We start from the raw sequence: 24,374 nt of genomic DNA on the forward strand, positions 1-24,374 counted from the left end.
CCATAGTGAAACAAGTATAGTTTGAAGGAAGACCTCCAAGCAATTAGTGTGCATGTTAAAGCTGGGAAGTTCTGAGCTAGGGGACTTCTGGGCACAGGAAAGGTAACCATAACTTATTATGAGTCAGACACTGTGCTAAGTATTCTGCATGCCTCCTCTCATCTAGTCTTCCAGCACCTGAACTCCACCATACAGCAGGGGAAATACGTAAGCATTTTACTCACGATTGCACAGCTGGTAAGAGGTGGAGTTGCGGCCTCATCTGGGTCTGTGATTTCAACGTGCATGCTTTACCTCTTTGAATTTCCTCTATGCCCAGAAAGAACCCATATGGGTGTCTTGTATGTGAGAATGTGCATTAAGGAAGGAAGATGGCTGAGTACTTTGAGGGAAGAAGTAAAATAAGATCCCCACTGCAAATAAATATTTCTGTGGCTTTACACAGCTCGCACATCTAAATCTATTAGATCTGGAGAATCTGAGACTCCGCATTCACAGAGAAAGGAATTTTACTTTATTTTGTCTCTTAAGAAATATTAGTCTCTGGAATGAGACTTCCTGTCCTTTTTTAGGCATTTCAACTGACTCTATTGCTCTCTTTTCATATCTGTTTAGAACAGGGAGATCAGTCAGGAAGCTGCTGCCAGGGAGTTCTGTGCTGGATGGAGCGGTGTGGCCAGGCTCACTTCTCTCTGACCTAAAACCCCAAGGTCCAGGGCTTGGTGTGACTCAGGGACACAAACTCCAGAAGATCTGATCTGGAATGTGACTCAGGAACTCTAGCTGTTCTTCCTTACTCAGATCTGAAACTAGGAAGTTGAGAAAAACCCCAAACCTTGTGTAATTGAAAGGATAAATCCCCTATAAGGAAGAGAACCACACTGGAAAATTCCACTCATGAGCAGATAACTGAAAGCGCCTGACTTTTGAGTCAACAACTGGGAGGTCAGCTATGACCAGGCGTCCACCAAGCATGCACAGTTGAACAAGTCCTGTCCTTCCAGGAATTGAACACCTAGAGGGGACCTCTGGTCCATAAAAGTTGCTTGAGAAATACATAAACTAAGGTTTATCTTAATGATTGTCTCAGAATTACTCCCTGACAGAAGATCAATTAGGCAAATAGTTCTCAACTTTGCTTAAATGGTAGAATCAATGACCTGTGAAGACTTATTTAAAAATTACCATGCCCAAGACACATGTCCAGAGATTTTGGGGTTAACTGGTCTAGGCCTGATATTTTAAAATGTGACTTAAAAATAAATGTTGAGCTTCAGGCACTCAGGTACTCCCTAATATCTGTAGAATATAAGGGTGAATAACTGGGCTAGTGTCATCCGGGCATGCAACTATTAGCACATGGGTCAAACTTTAGGGGTTTCAGGATACTTTTGTATGTTCTTCTCTTACTTAAGTCTGTTACAAAGGTAAACTGAGGCACACTAAAAATTTTAAAGTCTTTTTGAGCAAATAGTGATTCTTGAATCAGGCAGCTCCAACCAGAAGTAGTTCAAGGGCTCCATTCCAGAATGCACAAAGGACATGCTGCTAGAAAGTCTCTAGTTACATTAGTATGTTTGTTGGTTATTTCTGGTTGAGCTTAAGTTGTTTTTCTTCAATACAGACTTTTGTAAGAAACAGCTCAAGTTCTGCGAGTATTTGCAGATGGAGCCAGGTTAGGTCACTCGTGAGGACTAACTGGCTGTGTCTGCTCCAAGGATTATTTGGAACTCGTCTCCTTTGTAATTTATCTTCATGGGGTCTCATGACTTCCTGGAAAATATTGTTGTATAATGTCTATTTTACAGTTGAGGAAGCTCAGATTTAATGAGATTAAGTGATTTTTCCCCCCTTCGAGTTCAACAAAACTAACAAATGGATTTAGTGACTGGGCTGGTTCCAGTCATGCCCTGAGAAAGTTTGCCTGGCTGCTTGCTTTGGTGAGCATGTCATTTATTCCCCCCACCTTACACTGGAGTCCAATTTTTAAAAATAAGAATTATAGAAAATTTCAAATTGAAAAAGTGAGAAAATACTACAATAGACTCTCACGAAGTCATCACCCAGCTTCAACAATCACCAGCTCAGCGTCAGCCAGGTTTGGTTCATACCCCCCATCCACCGGCTTCTATTTTGAAACTAATCCTAGTAAATATTTTGGTATACATCAATAGGAGATTTAAAAAAACCTCAATTTCATTTCCATACCTAAAAAAATGAGCAATAATTCCTTACTATTGCCAAAAATGATGTCATTATTCACACATCTCTAACACTCTTAAAAAACAAGTTGCTAATAAGTTCTATAAATTATAATGGGTTGCTATGTCCTTTTAAACGTAGTTTTCTCCTTCATCTCTTATTTAATCTCCCTGTAATGTATTTGATGAAGAGACCAAGTCATTGGTCCCCTCCATCTGGATTTTCATGACTGAAACTTCCTGGTGTCATTTAACACATTCCTCAGGTCGTATAACTTGTAACTTGACAGGCCCAGAAGCCAGATTTGATTTGGGTTAATTTTTTTTTTTTTTCAGAACTCCCAAGGTGCTATTAAAAAACAAAAGTATAAAGTTTAGGAATTTGGGGAACAAAATGTACTCTAAATACATATAAATTCATGGTCTAAAACTAAGGAGTGACCTGCATGACCATGGCCAGGATGTGCCCAGGGTCTGCTGGAGGATCTCTTTTCTAAGTCCAGTCCAGGTTTACCCTCCCTCTGTCAGATGTCCCTGCCTCCACCTCTGAGCATTTGGGTGTCTTCCTGATTTGCACCTCTAAGGGGGCAACAAGGCAGGCAGCTGTAGGGCTCTTTCCTTTTCCCTCTGACCCTAGAACATCGCCATCTTAGACCTATTTGGTACTGAGAGAGCTGCACTTTTAGCAGCTACTATAAGAGACAGAGCATTTGCTCAGAGTGACATCTAGTGGTTTTAAAAATTTATTTTATTGAGGTATAGTGTTATCCTTTCTTAAAGGTACAACAAACGAATTTGCTTTTAAAATATGTATTTTTTATTATATTTCTTAGTCACTTTTATAACTATTTTATATATTATCAGAAAATAAAAATATAATAGTTATAGAAGCAACTCATGATCATAAGAAAAACCTCAAAGGATACTGAATAATAATTGCCTTTCTAATTAGATTTGTTTCAGAATTTTACTTAAATCTTTCCTGATGCTTCTTTTGATAGGAAGTGAAAGTCCTTCAACACTAAGCATAATCCTGACTAATGGCAGGTTATCCTTTTTAGTGGCTGCATGATATTCCATAGAATGGGGAGGATGATGATATATTCCCTCCATTCCTTGGATATAACTGGAAAGAAGCTTGGGTGGAGTCAGGAATCATGGGTTCCAGTTCTGGCTGTGTCATTAACTGGGTCACATATCCTGCAAGCTTTCCACACCTCGATTTCCTTAGTTCAGAAATAAAACAAGGTAGGGGAGAGAGTTAGGGATACTCATCAATGAAGTACATATTAAAACTCCACAGAAATGCTAAGATACTGCCTACTCGGATGTGGACTAGACCTTGCACCATGTGCTGTCCTAGTGCCCAGGTCTGGCCTTGGGCTGAAACTTACACCATCAGCTTTCCTGGTTCTCCAGCTGCCAAATGCAGATCTCCAGACTTTTCAGCCTCCATAAGCACAGAAGACAGTTCTTTAATTTTTATTAAAGATTAATTAATTAATGTAAATCTGTATCTATCCTATATATCTATTAGTTCTGTTTCTCTAGAGCACCCAGAATAAATACAACACCATTTAACAAAATTATCCCATTCCTGATATTTTATCCTAAGAAAATGCATCTTTCAAAAGATTTTTGTAAAACAAGCTATATACACAAAGTTATTAACCACAGTGTTATTTATAATAATGAAAAACTAGAGACAATACACATGTTTAACAATTGGGGAGAGGCTATTAGATCACAGCGCATCCATTTGAAAGAAAATTACACAACCGCTGAACTAATAATTATGAAGACTGTAACAACATGGGAAAGGATTTACAATTAGTGTAAACTTACGAAAATGCAGAACATAAAATTTTATAAGCACATTAATTATAACAAGTAAAAAAGAGTAAGTAGTAAAAACATCCATGTTTGGATCATGGAATTATGCATATAATTTGGAGGGGGCGGGTACCGGGGATTAAATTCAGAGGCACTCAACTGCTGAGCCACATCCCAGCCTTATTTTGTATTTTATTTAGAGTCTGGGTCTCACTGAGTTGCTTAGTGCCTCACTTTTGCTGAGACTGGCTTTGAACTCGCGATCCTCCTGCCTCAGCCTTCCAAGCTGCTAGGATTACAGGTGTGTGCCACCACGCCCAGCTGCGTATAATTTTTAATAACTTTCCTTTTACCAATGTGACATTTTTAAACAAAAGGTGTAAAAATGAAAGCAACAAGGGGGTTGAATTATCAGTGGTTCTTTTTTTTAATATTTATTTTTTTAGTTTTTTAGGTGGACACCATATCTTTATTTTTATGTGATGCTGAGGATCAAACTCAGTGCCTCATGCATGCTGGGTGAGCGCTGTACCATGGAGACCCAGCCCCATCAGTGGTTCTTAACTGGATTACACATGAAAATTATTTGTTCTACTTTGTGAAGATTCTGAGATCAGGCTGAGGCAACTATATACTTATTACACACACAAACACACACACACACACACACACACCATACCTACCCCTCCACACACAAACACACAGGTGATTCTGATGCATATTGGTAGGCAAATTCTCAGCATGAAGTTCCACAAATCTATGCACAGCAAAAAGCTGGGCATTGCCTAGAAGGCACTGAGGGCAATAAAGTCCAACAGTTCTCAAGGGGCACCTGAACTACTGCAGCCACTGTCATTAGCATTTGTGGACTGTGGGCAGTCTGCGGCTTGGCCCTCTGAGGAGGATTGCTCCACAAGGCGAAAGGCCTCCAGGAACTCATTGATGTCGATGTGGCCATCCTTGTTGAAATCAATGCTCCGGGCAAGGTCACAGATGCAGTCATCTGTGACGTCGATGTTCATGTGAGAGCTGAATAGCTTCCATGTCTGCCTGAACTCATCCAGGGAGATGAACCCTTATCAGAGGGAAGAAATCACTTCAGTGAGTCAATCAGCGTTCATTTCCTCTGACATTCCTGTAAAGACACTGGCTCCCCTACTGTTAATCCAAAACATCCAAGGTCTTGTACCTAGTGTAAACTCTCCCAAGGGGATCATAAGAAACCTTGTATTAGGAGGGGTTCTCAACAGGGAGAAATTTTGCTCCCCACCAGGGACATGTGGCAATGTCTGGAGACATATTTTATTATCACAACCAAGGTAGGAGTGGGGTGCTACTGGCATCTAGTAGATAAAACCCAGGGATGTTGCTAAACATCCTACAACACACAAGATGAACTCCTCCAAAAAGACTTATCCAGCCCAAAACATCATTAGTACCACTACAGAGAAACCCTGCATCAAATCATCCCAAATATATAGTAATTTACGTTTTGTAAAAAGAGACCTTAAAGCTAGGCATGGTGGTACATGTCTGTAATCCCAGGGGCCCTAGAGGCTGAGGCAGTAGGATCACAAGTTCAAAGCCAGCCTCAGTAACTTAATGAGGCCCTAAGCAACTCAGAGAGACCCTGTCTGAAGACAAAAAGAGTTGGAGATGTGGGTCAGTGGTTAAACACCTCTGGAATCAATCTCAGGTACCACCAAAAAAAAAAAAAAAAAAGCACTTAAACTGGGCATGGTAGCCCACATCTGTAGTCCCAGCTACAGGGGAGGTTGAGGAAGGAGGATCACTTGACCTCAGGAGTTCAAGATCAGCTTGTGCAAAATAAAGTGATCCTGTCAAAATAAAGGAGCTGGGTGTGGTGGCACATACCCATAATCCCAACTGCTCAGCAGGCTGAGAGGCAGGAGGATCACAAATTCAAGGCCAGCCTCAGAAATTTAGTAAAATCTTGTCTTAAAATAAAAAAACAAAAAGGTCTGGGGGATCTAGCCCAGTGATAGAGCACCTCTGGGTTCCCCAGTACCAAAAAAAACAAAAAACAAAACAAAAAAACAAAAAACAAAAAACAAAAAGGAGGGGGAAATAAAGACTTTGGATCCATATATCATACATCTACAGTTGACTGGTTTGTTGTTGTTTTTACAGTGCTGGGGATCACATGTTAGGCAAGTGTTCTACCACTAAGTACATTACCAGACCAGGTCAATTCCCACCCCCCACCCCTCAGTACTAGAGGATTGAACCCAGGGCCCTTACCACTGAGCTATATTCTAAACCTTTTTCAAATTTTAATGTGATACGGGGTCTCACTAAACTGCCCTTGTTGGCCTTGAGGATTCTGATCCTTCTGCCTCAGCCTCCCAAGAAGCTATGATTACAGACCTAAGCCACTATGCTGGGCTTGATTGATATTTTATAAGGGTTCCAAGATAATTTGATGGGGAAAAAAATCACTTTTTCAACAATGATGGGGACATAATTATGTACCTACAAGCAAAAGAATGAAGTTAGGCCCTACCTTACTATACACAAGAGTTAACTCAATATGGACTCAAATATAAGATCACAAACTATAAAACTCTTAAAACACTGTTGTAAATATTTGTGACCTTGGATTATGAAAAATTTCTTAGATATGACACCAAAAGCACAAGACAACAAAAGAAAAAAAGAGACAAACTAGATGTTTTCAAAATTCAAAACTTTTGGGGCTGGGGATATGGCTCAAGCGGTAGCGCACTCGCCTGGCATGTGTGCGGCCCGGGTTCGATCCTCAGCACCACATACAAACAAAGATGTTGTGTCCGCCGAAAACTAAAAAATAAATATTAAAAATCCTCTCTCAAAAAAAAAATTCAAAACTTTTGTGCATCAAAGGACATAACCAAGAAAATGAAAAGACAATATACAAAATCAGAGTACATACTCATAGAGCATATATCTAATAATGCCCTGGCATCCAGAATACATAAATAACTCTTATAACTCAAAGAAGACAAATAACCCAATTAAAAATTTGTCTATTCAAATAATTTGAATAGACATTTCTCCAAAGGAGATAGACCAATGTCCAATAATCATATAAAAGATGTTCAACATCACTGATTATTAAGAAAATGCAATTAAAACCATAAGTAATTCTTCAGATCTATCAGGGTGACCATAGTAAAAATTTAAAAGACAAAAATGAAAAATAATGTGTGTTGGAGAGGATGTAGAGAATTGGAACTCTCATACATTCTTGGTAGGGATATAAAATGGTAGAGCCATTTTACACTCTTGTGGAAAAAAGGTTTTGGCAATCCTCAAAAATTTAAAAACAGAATTTCCAGGTGACCAGATGATTGCACTCCAAGGTCCAAGAGAACTAAAAATACATTCACATAAACAGTTATACATGAATGTTTGTATCAGTATTCTTCATAATAGCCAAAAAGGGGAAATAATCCAAATGGCTATAAACTGATAACTGAATAAACAAATTGTGGTATATCCAAATATAAAAAAGGAACTGATACTGTTTCAACATGTATGAACCTTGAAAACATCATGCTAAATGAAAGAACTCATTTATCATACTAATAGCTATATATGATATGATTCCATTTTTAATAAATGTCCAGAATAAACAACTAAAGACAGAAAGTAGACTAATGGCTACCAGTTAATGGGGGACAAGGAATAGAGAGTGGGAAGTGACTGCTAATGGCTACAGGATTTCTTTTGGGGGGTGATGAAAATGTTCTAAAATTAAATAGTGGTGATGGTTACAAAACCTAGTGAATATACTAGAAACCATGGAATTGTGCCCTTTAAATGAATAATATGGTATGTGAACTATACTTAAAAAAAAAAAAAAGTAATGGTATCGTAAAATCTTTGAACCATTGGGGGATCAGGGTGAAGGTTCTAGGCACTCTTAATTACTTTGTGGCAATCTTCAATGGAACTATAAAGACATTACATCAGGGGGCTGGGGTTGTAGCTCAGCAACAGAATGCTTGCCTAGCACGTGCAAGGCCTTGAGTTCGATCCTCAGCACCACATAAAAATAAATAAATTAAATAAAGGTATTGTGTCCAACTACACCTAAAAATAAATATTTAAAAAAGATATCACATCTTCTAGTAACTTCTTCCTATGAGAAACTCTCATTTAGTTTGTCTTCATTCTACTCTGCTCCATTCTTTTTTAAATGAGCTCCCTTACCCTCTCTCCCTCTCTCTCTCTCTCCCTCTCCCTTTCTCTCTCTCTCTCTCTCTCTCTCTCTCTCTCTCTCTCTCTCTCTCTCTCTCTCTCTTCTTTCTCCTTCCTCCTTCCTAGGACTCACTATGCTGTCTAGACTAGTCCTGAATTCCTGGGCTCAAGCAATCTTCCTACCTCAGCCTCCCAAATAGCTACATAGACTTATTCTATTGCTCAAGTACTTTTCTAGTGTCTATCATTTATAAACATTAAAACTACTTACCTTACTCCCAAAATGTTGAGTGGAGATGAATCAGGAATGAATTGGGAAGGAGACTAAAAGATTCAAGGTAAAATACTGGTGGTACATCAAAAGTGGAAGAATAATGAGGGTTTTTACCTGAGTGATCACTGTCTATGATTCTAAAAATAGTCTCCAGGTTGGATCGGTTTCGATACAGGGTTTCCAGCAAACTTGACTGTATATTCTGTAAGAAAAAACTCATTTCCCTCTATATCTTATGTTTTAGCTTGTCCTGATATATAATTAACACACAATAAACTCTGACAATCGCACACTCTTGCAAAAACCTAAAGATATTTTATCATCGCACCACTCCCTTAACCCCATTCAGCCTTCCAAATAATCTAGTGGTTAAGAAGCACATAGCCCATTATGATAATGTTCTAAAATTGGCTGTAGGATTGTTTCACAGATTTTCAAATGCAGTCCACTGTCCATATTCAATCATCGGCCTCCATGAATTCAACCAGAGATCAAAAATACTGGGAGTATCCACAGATTTGGGGATCCACATGGGATCCTGGAACTAAATCCTTACAGATACTGAGGGATGAGTCTGTATAATTCAAAACCATTGAATTATGTACTCTGAGTGGATGATTAATATCATGTGCAAATTCTATTATGATAAAGCTGTTTTAAAAATAATACCTCACCTACTTTATAGTCATCAAGTATTCATTGACTAAATACTTTTTTAAATGGGGGAAGCAGCATGGTATTGAGGAAACAGAACGGATCTTCAAGTCCATGAGTTTGTTTTTGTTTTGGTGCTGGGGACCAAACCCAGGGCTTTGGGCAGGCTAAGTACCTGCTCTACCACAGCTACAACCATGGTCAGATCCAAGTTTGAGTCCCAGTTTACAAATTCTACGACCCAAGGCCAATACTTAACCTCTGTGCTTCAGTAGGTCTTCATAGATCTAATAGAGCTGATAATACCTACCTCTTGGATGGTTCTGAGGATTAACTGAGACAATATATGTAAACCACTTAACACAAAGCAACAGAAATGCAGCAAATACTTGTTCTTATTTCTCATCCATCCTGCCTTTTTGGTTCTAAATGGTGTTTCTGATTCAAAGTTCTCTTTAAGGGGTTTCATTGTCCACTAACGCTCTCATCCACATTATCCCATGATTACCTCACGGCTCAGCTGTTCTTTGGCCAAGTCCTTCAACCAGGACCTGTACTCCAGTGTGTTGTTCATTGAGCTGTTCACCAGCTGTGGCCTCAGCATCCGCCATGGCAATCCCAGATGCAACACAGACTCCATGGCTGCCGCCCAGTCAGTCAGGGTGATTAAACCTACAGGAAAGAGCTAACTTATTGACTTGTCACCTGGAAGTCTCGTTTCCCACCCAATGTACACACATTATCATCCTGACATTCTCGTACTACCTGTAAGTAACAGAAATAATGGGTATTATCAGTGTTTGTTGTTGGTTGTGGCAGTGCTGGCTGGAAACCAGACTTGCCTGAGAAAACATAGGATGGCCAGTAAAATTTGAATTTCATGCAGACAACAAACTCTAAGTATGAGCCAAATATTATTTCTTGACTATTTGCCTAAAATTTAAACTTTATGCATCCTAAATTTTCACTTATTAAATCTGGCAACCCAACCAGAAGCTATATTAGCTCTTAAAACAATATCATAAAAATTGACCATATACAGCATTAATTGTTAAAAAATCCAAATCTCTTGATTTTTTAGAATATAGTATTCACCCAAATTCTTGGGAGGCTACAATATGTGTAGATGAAAAGATACAAATCTATAAATGTTACTGCTATTTTTGATAGAGATGTGGTTAATCAAATTTGGGTAGATAGTCCACTGAGTTGAACAAAGACAAAATTTCTAGCTTGGAAAACAGAACATGGAACAGATAAGCACAGATTCAACAAGAAGAAGACGGCAAGCCATTGACCTTTTCCTAGTCTTGGACACACTCTTGTAATTTCTTCCACTCTGTTTTTTTTTTTTTTTTCTTAATTCTGGCCTTCTTCCCTTGACCCTATTTATTTTCATCATCTCCATCTCTATTGGGCCAAGTTCATATTGTGTTAAAAGTTTAGAACTCAAAAATTTGGAAAAAATAAATGAGACACTAAGTTGAATGAGAGGAAGAAGCAGTCAAGGGTAGCTCAGGTCTTTTAGTCAGTCAACACGTAACTTATTTGCTATCTATTGTGAGACAGATTTTTCTGTCTGGGTTCCTTCCTCCATGAAGCTCCTACTTTATTCTTACCAGTTTTATCTGCATCGTGCTTCTTAAATTCATCAAGGAGGTCTGAGGAATGAGCAAATAGCTTTTCCCGCAGAGCTCTCAGAGCTGATTCCTCTACTCTGCTAATCCTGGGACAGAAGATGAAGACAAATATTTTTAAAAGCTGGCATAGAAAAAAATAGTTACAGGTTTTACTACATTTCTCCTTTATCTTAATATTGCAATCTCCCAAGGGCTCAGGTATGAGGTTCTTTTGTTTTTCGTTTTGTTTTCTGGTACTGGGGATTGAACCCAGAGGTCCTCTACCATTGAGCTACATACTCAGCCCCTTTTGAGACAGGGTCTTTCTAAGTTGTCCACATTAGCCTTGAGCTTGTGATCCTCCTGCTTCAGCCTCCCAATCACTGGGATTACAAGCATGCACCACTGTGCCAGGCAGAGCTGTTTTTGAGGGATGAACTCCTTCTCTTATTTCTTCCCACTATTTCCTAGTCTTCCCCGTTGTACACAAATAGAGTTAGTTTGTGACCCTATTTGTGTACAACGGGAAAGAGTGGGGAGACTGCTGTCCTTCCCAGTTTAGGACAGTGGTTGGATCCATTCTGGAGAAAGATCACCTCCGTGGTAAAGTTGTCTAATAAGCCTCTGCCACAGTTTCTCCATCTGTAAAACAGGTCTAAGTACAGTACCTATCCATAGAATCACTGAGAAGATTAAATGAGAAAATTCATGGACAGCACTAAATCCCGGCCCATCAAAATAACTCAACAAATGGTAGCCATTACAATCTTTATGTTCACCTTATATTTTATTATGTTAAGCAGTCAAAAAGCAAGATTTATGAATAATAAAATAACACTAATTTAGCTTTCTCATTCTCATTGGGTCAATAGAATATTGCTGGGCAGCATATTTGGCCCAAAATAAGTGCTCAGTAGACATTTACAGTTGAATGAATAAGAATATAAGAAGAAATAAAAATTAAATGTATTCTATTTGTAGCGTCTCATTGAGGGACCAGCCAGTCTACAAATAATAACCAGCTTATCTATCTTTTTAAGTACCAAAGTTTAAAAAAAAACATTTTAATCATGTTTGATGAAAATGTTCATTGTAATTTAAGATAATTAACAGTTGGTAAATGGCCTTCATAGATCCTTAAAAAAATGTGAACTACCTGAAACTCATCCCAAATTTCATGGGTATGTGAGCATATGCACTTTAACTGGAGCATGTTTATTGTTTTATCAGAGGCTGATAGAAGTGGGACCGCTAAAAAGTTTAAGAACCACTAGTTATGTAAGGCAATTAAACTGCTTCCTGGAAACTGTAAACCGTAGTCATCAATACTTCTGCAGGGACGGAGTATATGGCAATGCCCTTAAGAACTATCTGGGGGAGCTGGGGACGTGGCTCAAGCGGTAGCGCGCTCGCCTGGCATGCGTGTGGCCCGGGTTCGATCCTCAGCACCACATACCAAGAAAGATGTTGTGTCCGCCGAAAACTAAAAATAAATATTAAAATTCTCTCTCTGTCTCTCTTTAAAAAAAAAAAAAAAGAACTATCTGGATGTAGAAGGCTCTCTGTCCCTGCCATCAGGCAGCATGGAGGAAGCCCTTGTGAACTCTACATGGATTCTCTTATTAACCCCTCAACACCCACTGAAGTAGGGCACCATCATTATGCCATCTTGACAGCAGGACTCTGGGCTGGGTATGCCATTATCATGAGAAGTGGATTTAAACAAAAAGTGAATGAGTTCTGAATGAGGGTTCTCTAAGAAAAGTGAGACTTTATGGACGTTGAGACATCCATTACAGCTGCTCAGATATCAAGAACTATGTAATGTTTTGAACAACTAATAATAAAAATTATAAAAATAAATAAATAAATAAATAAATAAATGATTTTTAAGTTAACCACTGTGCTCCAGAGAGTTGGTGTCATTGGGTAAGTAACTTCTGGGAAAATCAGGTGATGTTGCATTTATTTAATGCAATCAATGAGTATTTCAAAGAGTTCTTTGTCTACCTTATTAAAATGCACTACTTATAGGATTCCTTGCAGTGACTTTTTATGGTGACAACACCTAAGGAATCATGGTGTTCCGGTGCTGGGGCCCACCCCTGGAGACGATGATTTGGTAGGTAGGGGGTGGATGAGGCTCAGGTTGCTGATTTTTTATAAAGCTCCACAGAAAATTTTTCTGCACAGTACATTTGATTCTCACTTGATCAATTTAGATTTTTACATATGAAATCAATTCTCTAAACAGTAGCCCATGCCTATAGTCCCAGAAATTCAGGAGGCTGAGGCAGGAGGAATGAGACAGAGGTGGCCTCAGCAACTTGGCAACACTCTGTCTCAAAAAAATAATAATTTATTTTTAAACATCACTTCCTTTTCTTTAATTAGTACATTATATTTGTACACTATAGTGGGGTTCACTGTGGCATATTCATATTTGCTCATAATTTCTTCCCTAGTATTTCCCATTTCTCTTTCCTCTGCCCACCCCCTCAATCCACTTCCTCTATTTTGCTATTCGCCCTTCTGTTTTTGAAGCACTTCCTTTTATGTGAGGCTGTTTCAGTACTGGGGCCCATCTGTATTTAATAACACAAGGCTTATTTTAAATAATCCAATTTTACAGCACTCATGGAAGGTAAATGCTAAATATTAATGTGTTCTCTATCCACTTGATTTATGTGAATTTTGTCCATTTTGATTTTTAATTTAGTTAGGCTGAATAATTAAAGAAGCTTGTTTGGGAGACTAAAATTGTACCTACTAGCATCTTATATACTCCAAGGCCCTCTGCTCCGTGGGAGACAATGCTGCATAGTCATTAAACAGGTGGTTTCTGAAACAAGACTGCCTGGGTCACTACTGGCCCACTGATTTAACCTCTTTTCCTTAGTGATCTCATCTGTCAAACTGAAATTAATCAAAATATCTACTTCATAAGTTTACTGTGAGAAAATATACATAAATTCTTTATAGTACTTAACAGGCAGTAAGTTCTCATCAAAGGCTACCATCCAGAATCATCTCAGTAGATGGCATTTAGTAATGTTACATACTTCCTTGCCAGAAAGAAAGGATATCTTTAACAAATATGTGCACTGAAATCTATCTGCCAAATCCCCAGATAATGAAAGAACATTTGTTGTGGCTTACTGGGGGAGGGGGAATAACCCAAACCTTTATGGATGAGAGAAATTTAAGAATAACCTTAGCAAGACTTAGTGGCCTAATATATGGACTTCCTCAAGATGTACCCATTGAGAATTTCTGCAGAAAGCAAACTGATTGCTCCCATGAATGATGGGTAGATACGGATACTAAGAGTATATGGAGGAGAAGGAGGAAACCTGCTGTGGTTTGGATATGGTTTGTCCCCTAAAGGTTCATGGGTTAGAGGCCTGGTCCTTTGTGTTGGTGGGACCTTGGGCAAGTAGGGCTTTGTGCAGGTTCTTAGGTCATTGGAGGAATGCCCTTGGAAGGGATAAAGGAAGTTTTCATTGAGTCCTTGAGTTAATTCTTATGAGAGGGTTGTTACAAAAGAAGCAAAGCTGGCTCCTCCCTCTTCCTCTGGTTTCCTTTTTTGATTTGTGATCTTTCATTCCTTATTCTCACCATGATACCTTCTAGTATTATACCCTTACTAGAGGCTGAACCCTGGGGCTGCCTGATCTTGGACTTTCAGCTTTTAACTCTGTGTTAACAAACCTCTTTTCTAAATAAATCTCTCACCTCAGGTACTTCATTATAGTAATAAAAAATGGAGTTCTATAAGACCCTGGCTATAATGTCTATTCTACAGCTGTATGCTGACATAGCTAAATTCTGAATTCTCACATTGAATTTGGATAAATGTAATTGCATTTGGCATCTCAAAGTTCTCTAAACACTGCATTTTTTTTTTTTCTGAAAACCATTCATTGAAATGTCTTGCCTTTGCCTCATGGTGAGCATGTGGGTTGCCTTGTTAGCTTGATACTGCACAATATATGGGCTCAGGGATGGCCCCAGTTTGACATAGGCCCCTCTGTTACTGCCAACTTCATAGTAGTTGGAGGCAGAAAAGATGGTTAACACCTGAATCAAAACAGAAGAGAGAGATAGCATTCATGTTCATTGAAGAACCCTTCAACCTCAGACCCATATGGCCAACCCAATGTCAGGGCTGCTGTTCCTTTTTGCACTGGTCTATGAACCTTTTCTTTTCCTTTCTTCTTTTCTTCTTTCTTTCGTTCTTCTTTTTTAACGAGGGCATGAATTGTGACTCAAGTCATAGACACTTGAATTTCAAAAGGAGGCCTATAACATGTTTTCACATTTTTGCTCCAAATAAAAATGGCATGGTTCAGAGAAAACCAGTCATTTGTTTTAATTTAAGGGCAGGTTTGGTCTGATGAGCTGGAATGACCATGAAAAAACTAGCAGGCAAATGAGTTTATGAAATTGTTGTGCTGCCTCAAAGCTATACATATTTCTGTGCCTCCTCTGAGATTCTCTGTAAAAGAGATTTCCATTGTTGATACCTTGGAAGTTGCTAGACATGGTGTCTCTTCCTCGAGATTTAAAATGAATATAGGAAATCAAAGGCTCTCAGAAGTCTTGCAACAAAGAAACTCATATATAACCATTTAAGCAAACATTTCTTCCATCAGTTGATCTCTCACACACCCCTTGCCATGGAAATGTCTTATTCTCCTATAAAGTTAGTATTCCCAGGAAGACAGAATCCCATTCTAGTGGCATTACGTTAGAAAAATATTATAGGATTTGGAAATATCCAAAGATGTTAGGATATTCATTCTACTCCTGAGAAAACAAATGATCCTGAATCCCCACCTGGAATAGTGCAGATATCTAATTACCCTGTTAGGTTGCTAGAAACATATGACAGTAAGCTTTAAAGAATAAAGATGAGAAGTTGGGCATTGTGGCTTATTCCTGTAACCCCAGCTACCTGTGAGGCTAAGGCAGGAGGATCCCAAGTTCAAGGCCAGTACGGACAACTTAGCAAAACCTTGTTTCAAATTAAAAGAAAAAAAGAAAGAAAAAATAAAAAAAAGAAAGTGTTTGAAATGTAGCTCAGTGTGTGCAAGGTCCTTAGTTCAATCCCTAGTATCATTAAAAAAAAAAAAAAGAATAAGAATAAGAAAAAAGAAAGTAAAGAAAAGAGGCTATAAAAGTCATGGATAAATGACTATAAAGGGCCCAGTTGCTTTGAGCAAGTTGGTAACAAATGCACTTCACATTCCAGGCCTAGGAGGAGCTCTTGGGACGCTTTTGTGACACACAAACCAGCACTGCTGCAGTGGGTTCACCTACTTTGCGGTTGTGGCAGAACTCATAGCCTTCAGGTTTGCATTCATGGGAACGGATCAGAAACTGCAGGTTGTATTTCTGTAACAACTGTTCTGTCACATCAGGCCCAAAGTAACAGCCTCCTCCTCTAACGGTGTTTGCTTTGCAGCCCTCCTGCATCATGGGATCACTCCACAGGATGTCGACAACCTGGGAAGACCAAGAGACAGGTATTCATTCAGAGTCATTCACATGAAAGCAGAAGAAGGAGGTTGCCAGTCTCATCCTAATCAGGTGAAATAATTGAGTATATTTCAGTTGTTTATCCCAAATGTACTTCTAAGCATAAAACTGCAAGCTGGGTGCAGTGGCGTATGCCTGTAATCCCAGCAGTTTGGGAGGCTGAGGCAGGAGGATCACGAGTTTAAAGCCAGCCTCAGCAACTTAGCAAGGCCCTAAGCAACTCAGTAAGACTCTGTCTCTAACTAACATATATTTTTTAAAAGGCTGGGGATGTGGCTCAGTGTTTGAGTGCTCCTGGGTTCAATCCCCAGTACCAAAACCAAAAACCAAACAAACAAAAAAATAAAAACCAAAACCTGAATGTGATTTATAAGTACTTGCACATTATTATTGAGTCATGTTTTGCAAAAGGAAAGGCCTGAATTTTAATATTTCAATTCTAAATTAGTATTGAAGCCCAGATGGATGTCTGGGAGAATGTACCTAAACTCACCCTCTCTCTCTCTGTGGTTTCTAGCTTCATAGTCAGCTGCAACCCCTCCTCTTTCTCACCACCCTTCCTCCAATCAATCAGCCAGTTCTGCTAATTTTACATCTTAATTCTGAATTCTTTTCTTTACTGGGTGAACCATATGAAATGGTAGGTTTTGTAGGTAAAATAATGATTAAATACTAGCAAGTTTATGTAGTACAGTAACACTACTGCCCAAGATCACCACCATCATCTCCTACAATATTTCCTTCCTTCCTTCCTTCCTCCCTCCCTCCCTCCCTTCCTTTCTTCCTTCCTTCCTTTTCTTTTTTTTTTCTTTTTTTTATTGGTTGTTCACAATATTACAAAGCTCTTGACATATCATATTTAATACATTAGAATCAAGTGGGTTATGAATTCCCATTTTTACCCCAAATACAGATTGCAGAATCACCTTCCTTCCTGTTCGAGGCAGGGCCTTGCACATGCTAGGCAAGCACTCTACCACTGAGCTACAAGAGTCTTTTAAGAGACCTTGCTGCCACAGTCTTGCCCCCATGAAATGTGCCCTCCACCTTGATGCCTGTTCATGGGTTTTAGCAAGCACTATGCCTAATTGAGTAGTGTCCACTGGATATCCATTCTCCTTCTTCTTCCAATATAACAAAATGATTGTGTCTGGGATGACACTGAGCCCACTAAACACCCCTTTTTCCAGTCTCCCTTCAAGTTCCGGGAGGAGGGCATGTGACAAAGTTCTGGAGCTTTTGGAAAGGTCTTAGTTGCCTGATAACAGAGGACAGAAGTTACTGCCTAGCTCTTTTGTCTTTGAGCTGTAGCAGCCATCGTGCTGACAGGTACAAACTAGTATTTAATACCATCCAATAAATTGTAACTTACCTTCTTACCCACTGATGCTAAGTCACTAAACCAGGCAAGAGAGCCCACCTGCTATGTCTTCCCGTTCTTTATGAAACTCTAAAACATAGGAATCATTAAGCAAATACTAATGCTCTTCTGGCATTTTCTAACCCCACAAAAGTATAACCTTCAATTTATACCGAAGGAGGAGATTGGGGCTGTTATTAAAATCCTGGGTCCCACCCAATGGCAGTCCAATTCTAGGAAACCCACCTGCCTCCACTCCTGCAGAGAGGGCTCTGGCAGCTCTCCAGGGACGGTGTGGGCTTCCAAGGTCTGGGGCAAGGGCTCCTCCTTCTCCCGGATCCCCAGGAAGCTGGCTCGCTGCTGGCACCGCTCCAGCTCCTGGTCCACCGAGCGCCGCCCCAGCCAGGCCAGCTCTGTGTGCTCAAGCAGGGCGCTGCAGGGGACGCTGGAGGACAGGCTGGCTTTGTGGGCCTTCTCTGAGCCCAGGTGAAAGGGTAGAGAAGGGGGAGAGCGGCTTTGGGGAAGAAACCACGGGGTGGGCGTCTGCGCAGAGCTTGTCTGGTGGGCTTTTCTCTTCTCCTCTGCCTGTCTGTCATTTTCCTTTCTTATCTTGTACCTCAGCGTGGAAACGATCTAAACAGGTCCCCAAAAGACACAGATAATGAAACTGTAGATCCTTTCTGAAAAGCAGTTTTGCACACAAGTCAGTCCTAAAGGCTGGGCTCCACAGACAAATTACTGGTCAATCTATGCACTGTTGGCCCTTGGCCTAGAACGAGACAGGAAAAACCTTTGAGAATAAGCCCTAAAAATTTGTATAGCAATTTGATATTGCCATGACATGCAAGCACATGATCAGTGGGCTCATATTTTTCATTTGTATTTAATTTTTTTTAATGATTCATATGTGTTATATTTTACAAAGGTATTGATGTGTGACTAATTGGGAAATTCTAAAACCTGGATAATTTGAGAAACACTAACCTAGGGCATTGTTTCTCTCCAAGAACCTATGATTTTCAGATAAGATGGAAAGGGGCAAATCTCTAGAAAGTCAAATCCTTACTGAATTTCCTAACTTTCATATGTTTCAAATTCATATACTGAGCCCTTTCCAAATAGGTACAATTCTGGGCAGTTCACACACAAGTTAATTGATTCTCCTTCATCACCCTTATGAGATAGCATCATTATTTATAGTACAGATAAAAAAAAAAACACAAAGGCACATAGATACTAAGACTTGTCCAGGACTGAAGCCACAGAGTTCTGACTCCAGAGCCCATATTTCTCTGTAGTTCCTTCCCAAGTGTTCCCCAGACCACACAAATTACCATATCACCCATTTTGCAGAACTCTGCAAACCAAACATTAGGAAGTTAGTTTATTTTTTAATTAGCCACAGAAAGTCAGCTGTTAGCATTCTTCCTCAAAGTTCCTCCTACTTCTGTTTTCATAATTAAAATGATTCTTCCATGACATGATCTGTTCTACTGTGACTTAATGTCTCTGCCTTTGGGCCAACACACCCCAACAGAATGGTTGAATTCAAAGTTTTCAAGAAACACCAAGGTATAAAAATGTAGAAGCTAAAAAAACATAATAATAATTAGGTGCCGGGCAACATGCAGAATTAACAAAAGAAATACCAAGAACTGGTTTTAGGCCTCTCAGGCTCCATGCTCTCTTCAAGACTATAAAAGAGTTGAGATTGCACAGAGGTAGAGAAAAGGTTGGTAAAATCCAAGACTTTGGGAGGAAGTTGCAGGCCTTCTCACCTCCACCTCTACCAAAGAGTTATCCTTTTCTTCTTTGAACTGAGTTTGGGTGGATAGGACATAGAACTCAGTTACCAAACCATGAGGAGCCACAACCAGCCCTGATAAGTAAGACCAAAGTTCAGAACCCTTGGCCTTTGAGTTGGTTGCAATTACTGGATGATTCTTGAGAGTCTCCCTTGGAAAGGGGATGAGCCTGTTTCTGTGTGTGGGAAGAAGAGCTGGCATTGGAATTTGGGGAGCCAAAGGGACAAACCAACCTAGAATGTTGCTACCCTAACTTAAATCAGTGTTAAGATCTAGCTACCCTTCTTCCTTAGTAATAGAATCTCTGATTCTTATGAGGGCACATAACAACCTAAAATAAAGACTTTACTTGCAAATTTCCCTTTCAGCTAAATGTAGACACATGACTAAATTCTGGTCAATTAAATATGAAAAGGTTTGTTTCATAATTGGATATTCAATTATACAATCATATAAAAGGAAAAAGCATGCCTTTCTTTTACTCTGTTTAATTTCAATTTCTGCTGACTAGAATGTGATCATAATGCTTGGAACTCAAGCGGCCATCTTTGATCATGATGTAACATGGTGAATCAGCAAGATAGAAGAAGTCTGAAATCCTGTGACTTCGTAGCATCACTATACCAGCCCTGGACTGCTCTCCTCCAGCCTTTGTTTACATGAGAGAGATATAAACATGTCTTTCGTGAAGTTTTTTGTCACTTCAGTCAAAAGTAAATACCATTTTTACTTTTGTAAGCCACAAATGTTTTCATTTAATCTTGATAACACTGAAGCCAGATTTAAAATTTTTTTTTAAAATTAGGTAGTCAGCTAAAATGGAGACCATGCTGAGAATGATTCCAGGAAACACAGGACAACTCATGGAATGTTAATGAAGTCCAAAAAGGCCTAGGCCAAAGTCCACCTCAAAGAAATGTTAATGGAGCCCAGGAAACAGCCCCCAACAGATTTGGAGATAGCCCATCCCAGAGAAGTGATAAGCCCATCCCAAAAGTCCTTCCTGGTTTGGCCCACCTGTGTCCCACCCCTCGGGGCCCTCCAACCTACATTCCATCACCAAAACTATAAAAAGGGGAACACATTTGCCCGCCAACTGGATTCCACCTCTTGGGTCCCCTTCTTCCTCTAGGAGAAGTCTTTTCTGCTGTCCTTTAATAAACTTCTAATCTCTACTCTGACCTTGCCTAGGCGTGTGCTTTTCTGGTGTTATTCTTCAACATCGGCCAACAGCGGTAACAACACCTCTGACATGGTTAAGACTATCATTCCTGTCAAATATGTTTTTCAATTTTTGCTGGGGAGATTGGCAGCCATGATAAAGACAGCATTTCTAGCCTCCCTTCTAGTGAGGGGTAGCCACATACTCACATTCTGACCAATAGGATAAGAATGGGGAGATGTGCAAGTTCTATACTGTGATAAGAGCATTCTTATTCCTTTCCTTCCCCTCTTCTATTGCTTAGGATTTGAATGTGGTAACAAGTTTTCTTGAGTGATGCACTCTAGAGATAGGAAATGAGACATAATAATCCTGGGTCTCTGAACAACTTCATAGAACAAAATTGCCATATCAGGCACTTACTGGGTAATGCAAGATTCAAATCTGGTGGACTCTTTCATGTGTGCCTCATGCAGAGAAACTTTCATATCCTGTAGAGCTGCCCAAAGTTGAAGTAGCCTGGCCTGTGTGGTGATGAGTTCCCTCTTCTTGGAATGCTCAGGAAAATGTCATCAAGAATGTTGTAGTGAGAACACGAAAGAAGGAAATTGAAAAAGACCTTAGAAGATGAAAAGATTTCCCATGTTCTTGGATAGGCAGAATTAATATTGTCAAGATGGCCATACTACCAAAAGTGTTATACATATTTAATGCAAGTCCTGTTAAAATCCCAATGTCATTCTTCAAAGTAAAGGCAATCATGAAATTCATTTGGAAAAATAAGAGGCTCAGAATAGACAAAGCAATCCTTGGTGAGAAGAGTGAAGCAGGAGGCTCCACAAAACCAGACCCTAAACTATACTAAATGGATATACTAATGGATAACTATACTAAACTATACTATACAGAGATATAGTAACAAAAACAGCATGGTATTAGCACCAAAATAGACATGTAGACCAATGGTACAGAATAGAAGACACAGAGACTAACCCACATAAATACAGTTTTCTCATATTAGACAAAGGTGCCAGAAGCATACATTGGAATTAACAAAAGAAATACAAGAACTGGTTTTAGGCCTCTCAGAAAAGATAGCCTCTTCAACAAATGGTGCTGGGAAAACTGGAAATCCATATGTAGCAAAATGAAATTAAACCTGTGTCTCTCACCATGCACAAAACTTAACTCAAGTGAAACAAGGACCTAGGAATTAAACCAGAGACCCTGCACCTAATAGAAGAAAAAGTAGGTCCAAATCTTCATCATGTCAGATTAGGACCTGACTTCCTTAACAAGACTCCTAACACACATGAAATAAAATCAAGAATCAATAAATGGGATGGATTCAAACTAAAAAGCTTCTCCTCAGCAATGAAACAATCAATAACATGGACAGAAAGCCTACAGAATGGGAGAACATCTTTACCATACACACCTCAGATAGAGCACTAATCTCCAGGATATATAAAGAACTCAAAAAACACCAAAAGAAACAAATAACCCAATCAATAAATGAGCTAAGGAACTGAACAGACAATTCACAGAAGATACACAAGCAATCAACAAATATATGAAAAAATGTTCAACATCTCTAGCAATTAGAGAAATGCAAATCAAAACTACTCCAGTCAGAATGGCAATTATCAAGAATACAAGCAATATTAAGAGTTAGTGAGGATGTGGGGGGAAAGGTACACTCAAACATTGCTGGTGGGACTGCAAATTGGTGCAACCACTCTGGAAAGCAGTATGGAGATTCCTTAGAAAACTTGGAGTGGAACCACCATTTGATCCAGCTATCCCACTCCTCAGTTTATACCCAAATGACTTAAAATCTGCACACTACAATGACGCAGTCACATCAATATTTATAGCAGCTCAAGTCACCATAGCTAAACTATGGAACCAACCCAGATGCCCTTCAACAGATGAATGGATAAATAAAATGTGGTATGTATACAAAGTGGAATATAATTCAGCCTTAAAGAAAAATGAAATTATGGCATTTGCATGTAAATGGATAGAGTTGAACAATATCATGCTAAGAAAAATAAGCCAATCCCCCCAAAACAAAGGCCAGATGTTTTATCTGATATGTTGATGCTGATCCATACTGTGGGGGGCACTAGGGAAGAAATTTGGATTGGGCAGAGGGGAGTAAGGGGAGGAGAAGGAGTATGGTGGTGGGAAGAATGGTGGAATGAGATGGACATTATTACCCTATGTACATGTATGATTGCATGAATGGTGTGACTCTGCCTCATGTACAGCCAGAGAAATGAGAAGTTTTGCTCCATTTGTGTACAATGAGTTGAAATGCATTCTGCTGTCATATATAACTAATTAGAATAAATTTAAAAAAGAAAAAGAAAAGACTGTTGTAGCAGAGTTTCCTGTGTGGGATGGGCAGTTGGAATATGGGTACCATAAGGTATAATTCAAATATAAGAGTCTACTATTAAAAGAAAATACAACTTATACTTTCCAGGTTTTCACTGCTAAAATGAATTGGAAAACAGCCATTTGTTGTTAATAGGCTATAATACATCTGTCTCCTACTCTCCCACCCTCCCACTTCCAACACACACTGGTGATTGTAAGTTCCTTCAGGAAAGGCACCATCTCTGGTTCATCTTGATATCTCCCCTAACAATTTCTTTATGCATGGTAAGCATGTAAAACAGATATTTTTAGTTTAATTGAAATTGATCTTCATCTATGTATCTGCCAGTGGCACCTTCCCTGCATGTGGTAGGTACTAGATGTGTTGAGTTTAAAGATGATATGAACTATTTGGGAAATGGATGGAGGGGTAGTGATTAGAACTATCTAGATCAGGAAAGGCAAATACGTAGCACTAGCTACCGCCTGTCACTAGTGTGTCCATGGTAGACATTATCAGTTGATTACAGCATACTCGCATCTTGATCCCAGCTATGGATTCTCAGTCTTCATGCTCTTCTTAGTCACCAGGAGTCCTCATGCAAAATGACATTTATTTTTTGTTGGTAGAGAAACTGCACATTAAGGTGATATTTGTATTATTTCATGAATCAGTACCTTGTGCCTGTCTAGTTTAGCCAAAAGCTCCAGGTCAGTCCTGTCTGATACTCCACCGTGAAGAATCAGGACTTTCTCATCAATCAGAGTGGCCAATGGAAGCCAACAGAACACATCTTGAAGAGTTCTTAATATTTTCTTCCCATGCACCTGAAAAAAATGATATTATCAAGATGTTAAGTTTCAAATAACTTACTCATCTGATTGAAGAGAAACTTTAGCTTATAAAGACAGGCACACCTTATATTTTTGCATCACTTCCTTGGTGAAGCCATATCTAGATACAGAAGGGAAAGTAGGTATTAAAATAAATTTAGTGACAACAGTAATGGCATGATCACAGTTTTATAAAAAGCACATTATACACACACACACATATATGAAATATTTAGAAAAGAGACTGAGAAATAATAACCAAAATGTTCAGTTATAACATTATATGTGGATAAAGAAACTGTGAGATATTTTAATTTTCTTTCTTTTGATAATCCATATTTCCCACTTTTTCTATGGTGAATCCTTATAATTTACATGCTAAATAATATGAACATGGGTACAAATTAATAGTCTTATTAGAATTGTAGAATAACATTATTTTTAAAAAAGTATTTTAAAATATTATATATTGTGTCTTCTACTTCCAGAAATTAGAAAACCAC

The 24,374-nt window shown here is 39.1% G+C and overlaps 1 protein-coding gene across 1 annotated transcript in view; it reads right to left on the reverse strand.

The window, feature by feature from the left end:
• Positions 1-4,855: 4,855 nt before the first annotated feature.
• The window catches only part of PPEF2 (protein phosphatase with EF-hand domain 2), a gene marked incomplete at both ends in the record, with an annotated part of 39,873 nt that continues 20,354 nt past the window's right edge, over positions 4,856-24,374 (reverse strand). The window contains 9 exons of the mRNA XM_081304360.1: positions 4,856-5,109; positions 8,626-8,713; positions 9,674-9,837; positions 10,785-10,891; positions 14,722-14,864; positions 16,107-16,292; positions 17,932-18,318; positions 23,716-23,865; positions 23,956-23,992. Of these exons, the coding sequence (XP_081160486.1) occupies positions 4,856-5,109; positions 8,626-8,713; positions 9,674-9,837; positions 10,785-10,891; positions 14,722-14,864; positions 16,107-16,292; positions 17,932-18,318; positions 23,716-23,865; positions 23,956-23,992 (1,516 nt within the window). The remainder of the gene's footprint in view (positions 5,110-8,625; positions 8,714-9,673; positions 9,838-10,784; positions 10,892-14,721; positions 14,865-16,106; positions 16,293-17,931; positions 18,319-23,715; positions 23,866-23,955; positions 23,993-24,374) is intronic.

Source organism: Spermophilus citellus (genome assembly GCF_964194105.1).
Source record: "Spermophilus citellus genome assembly, chromosome: 8".
Lineage (NCBI taxonomy): Eukaryota > Metazoa > Chordata > Mammalia > Rodentia > Sciuridae > Spermophilus > Spermophilus citellus.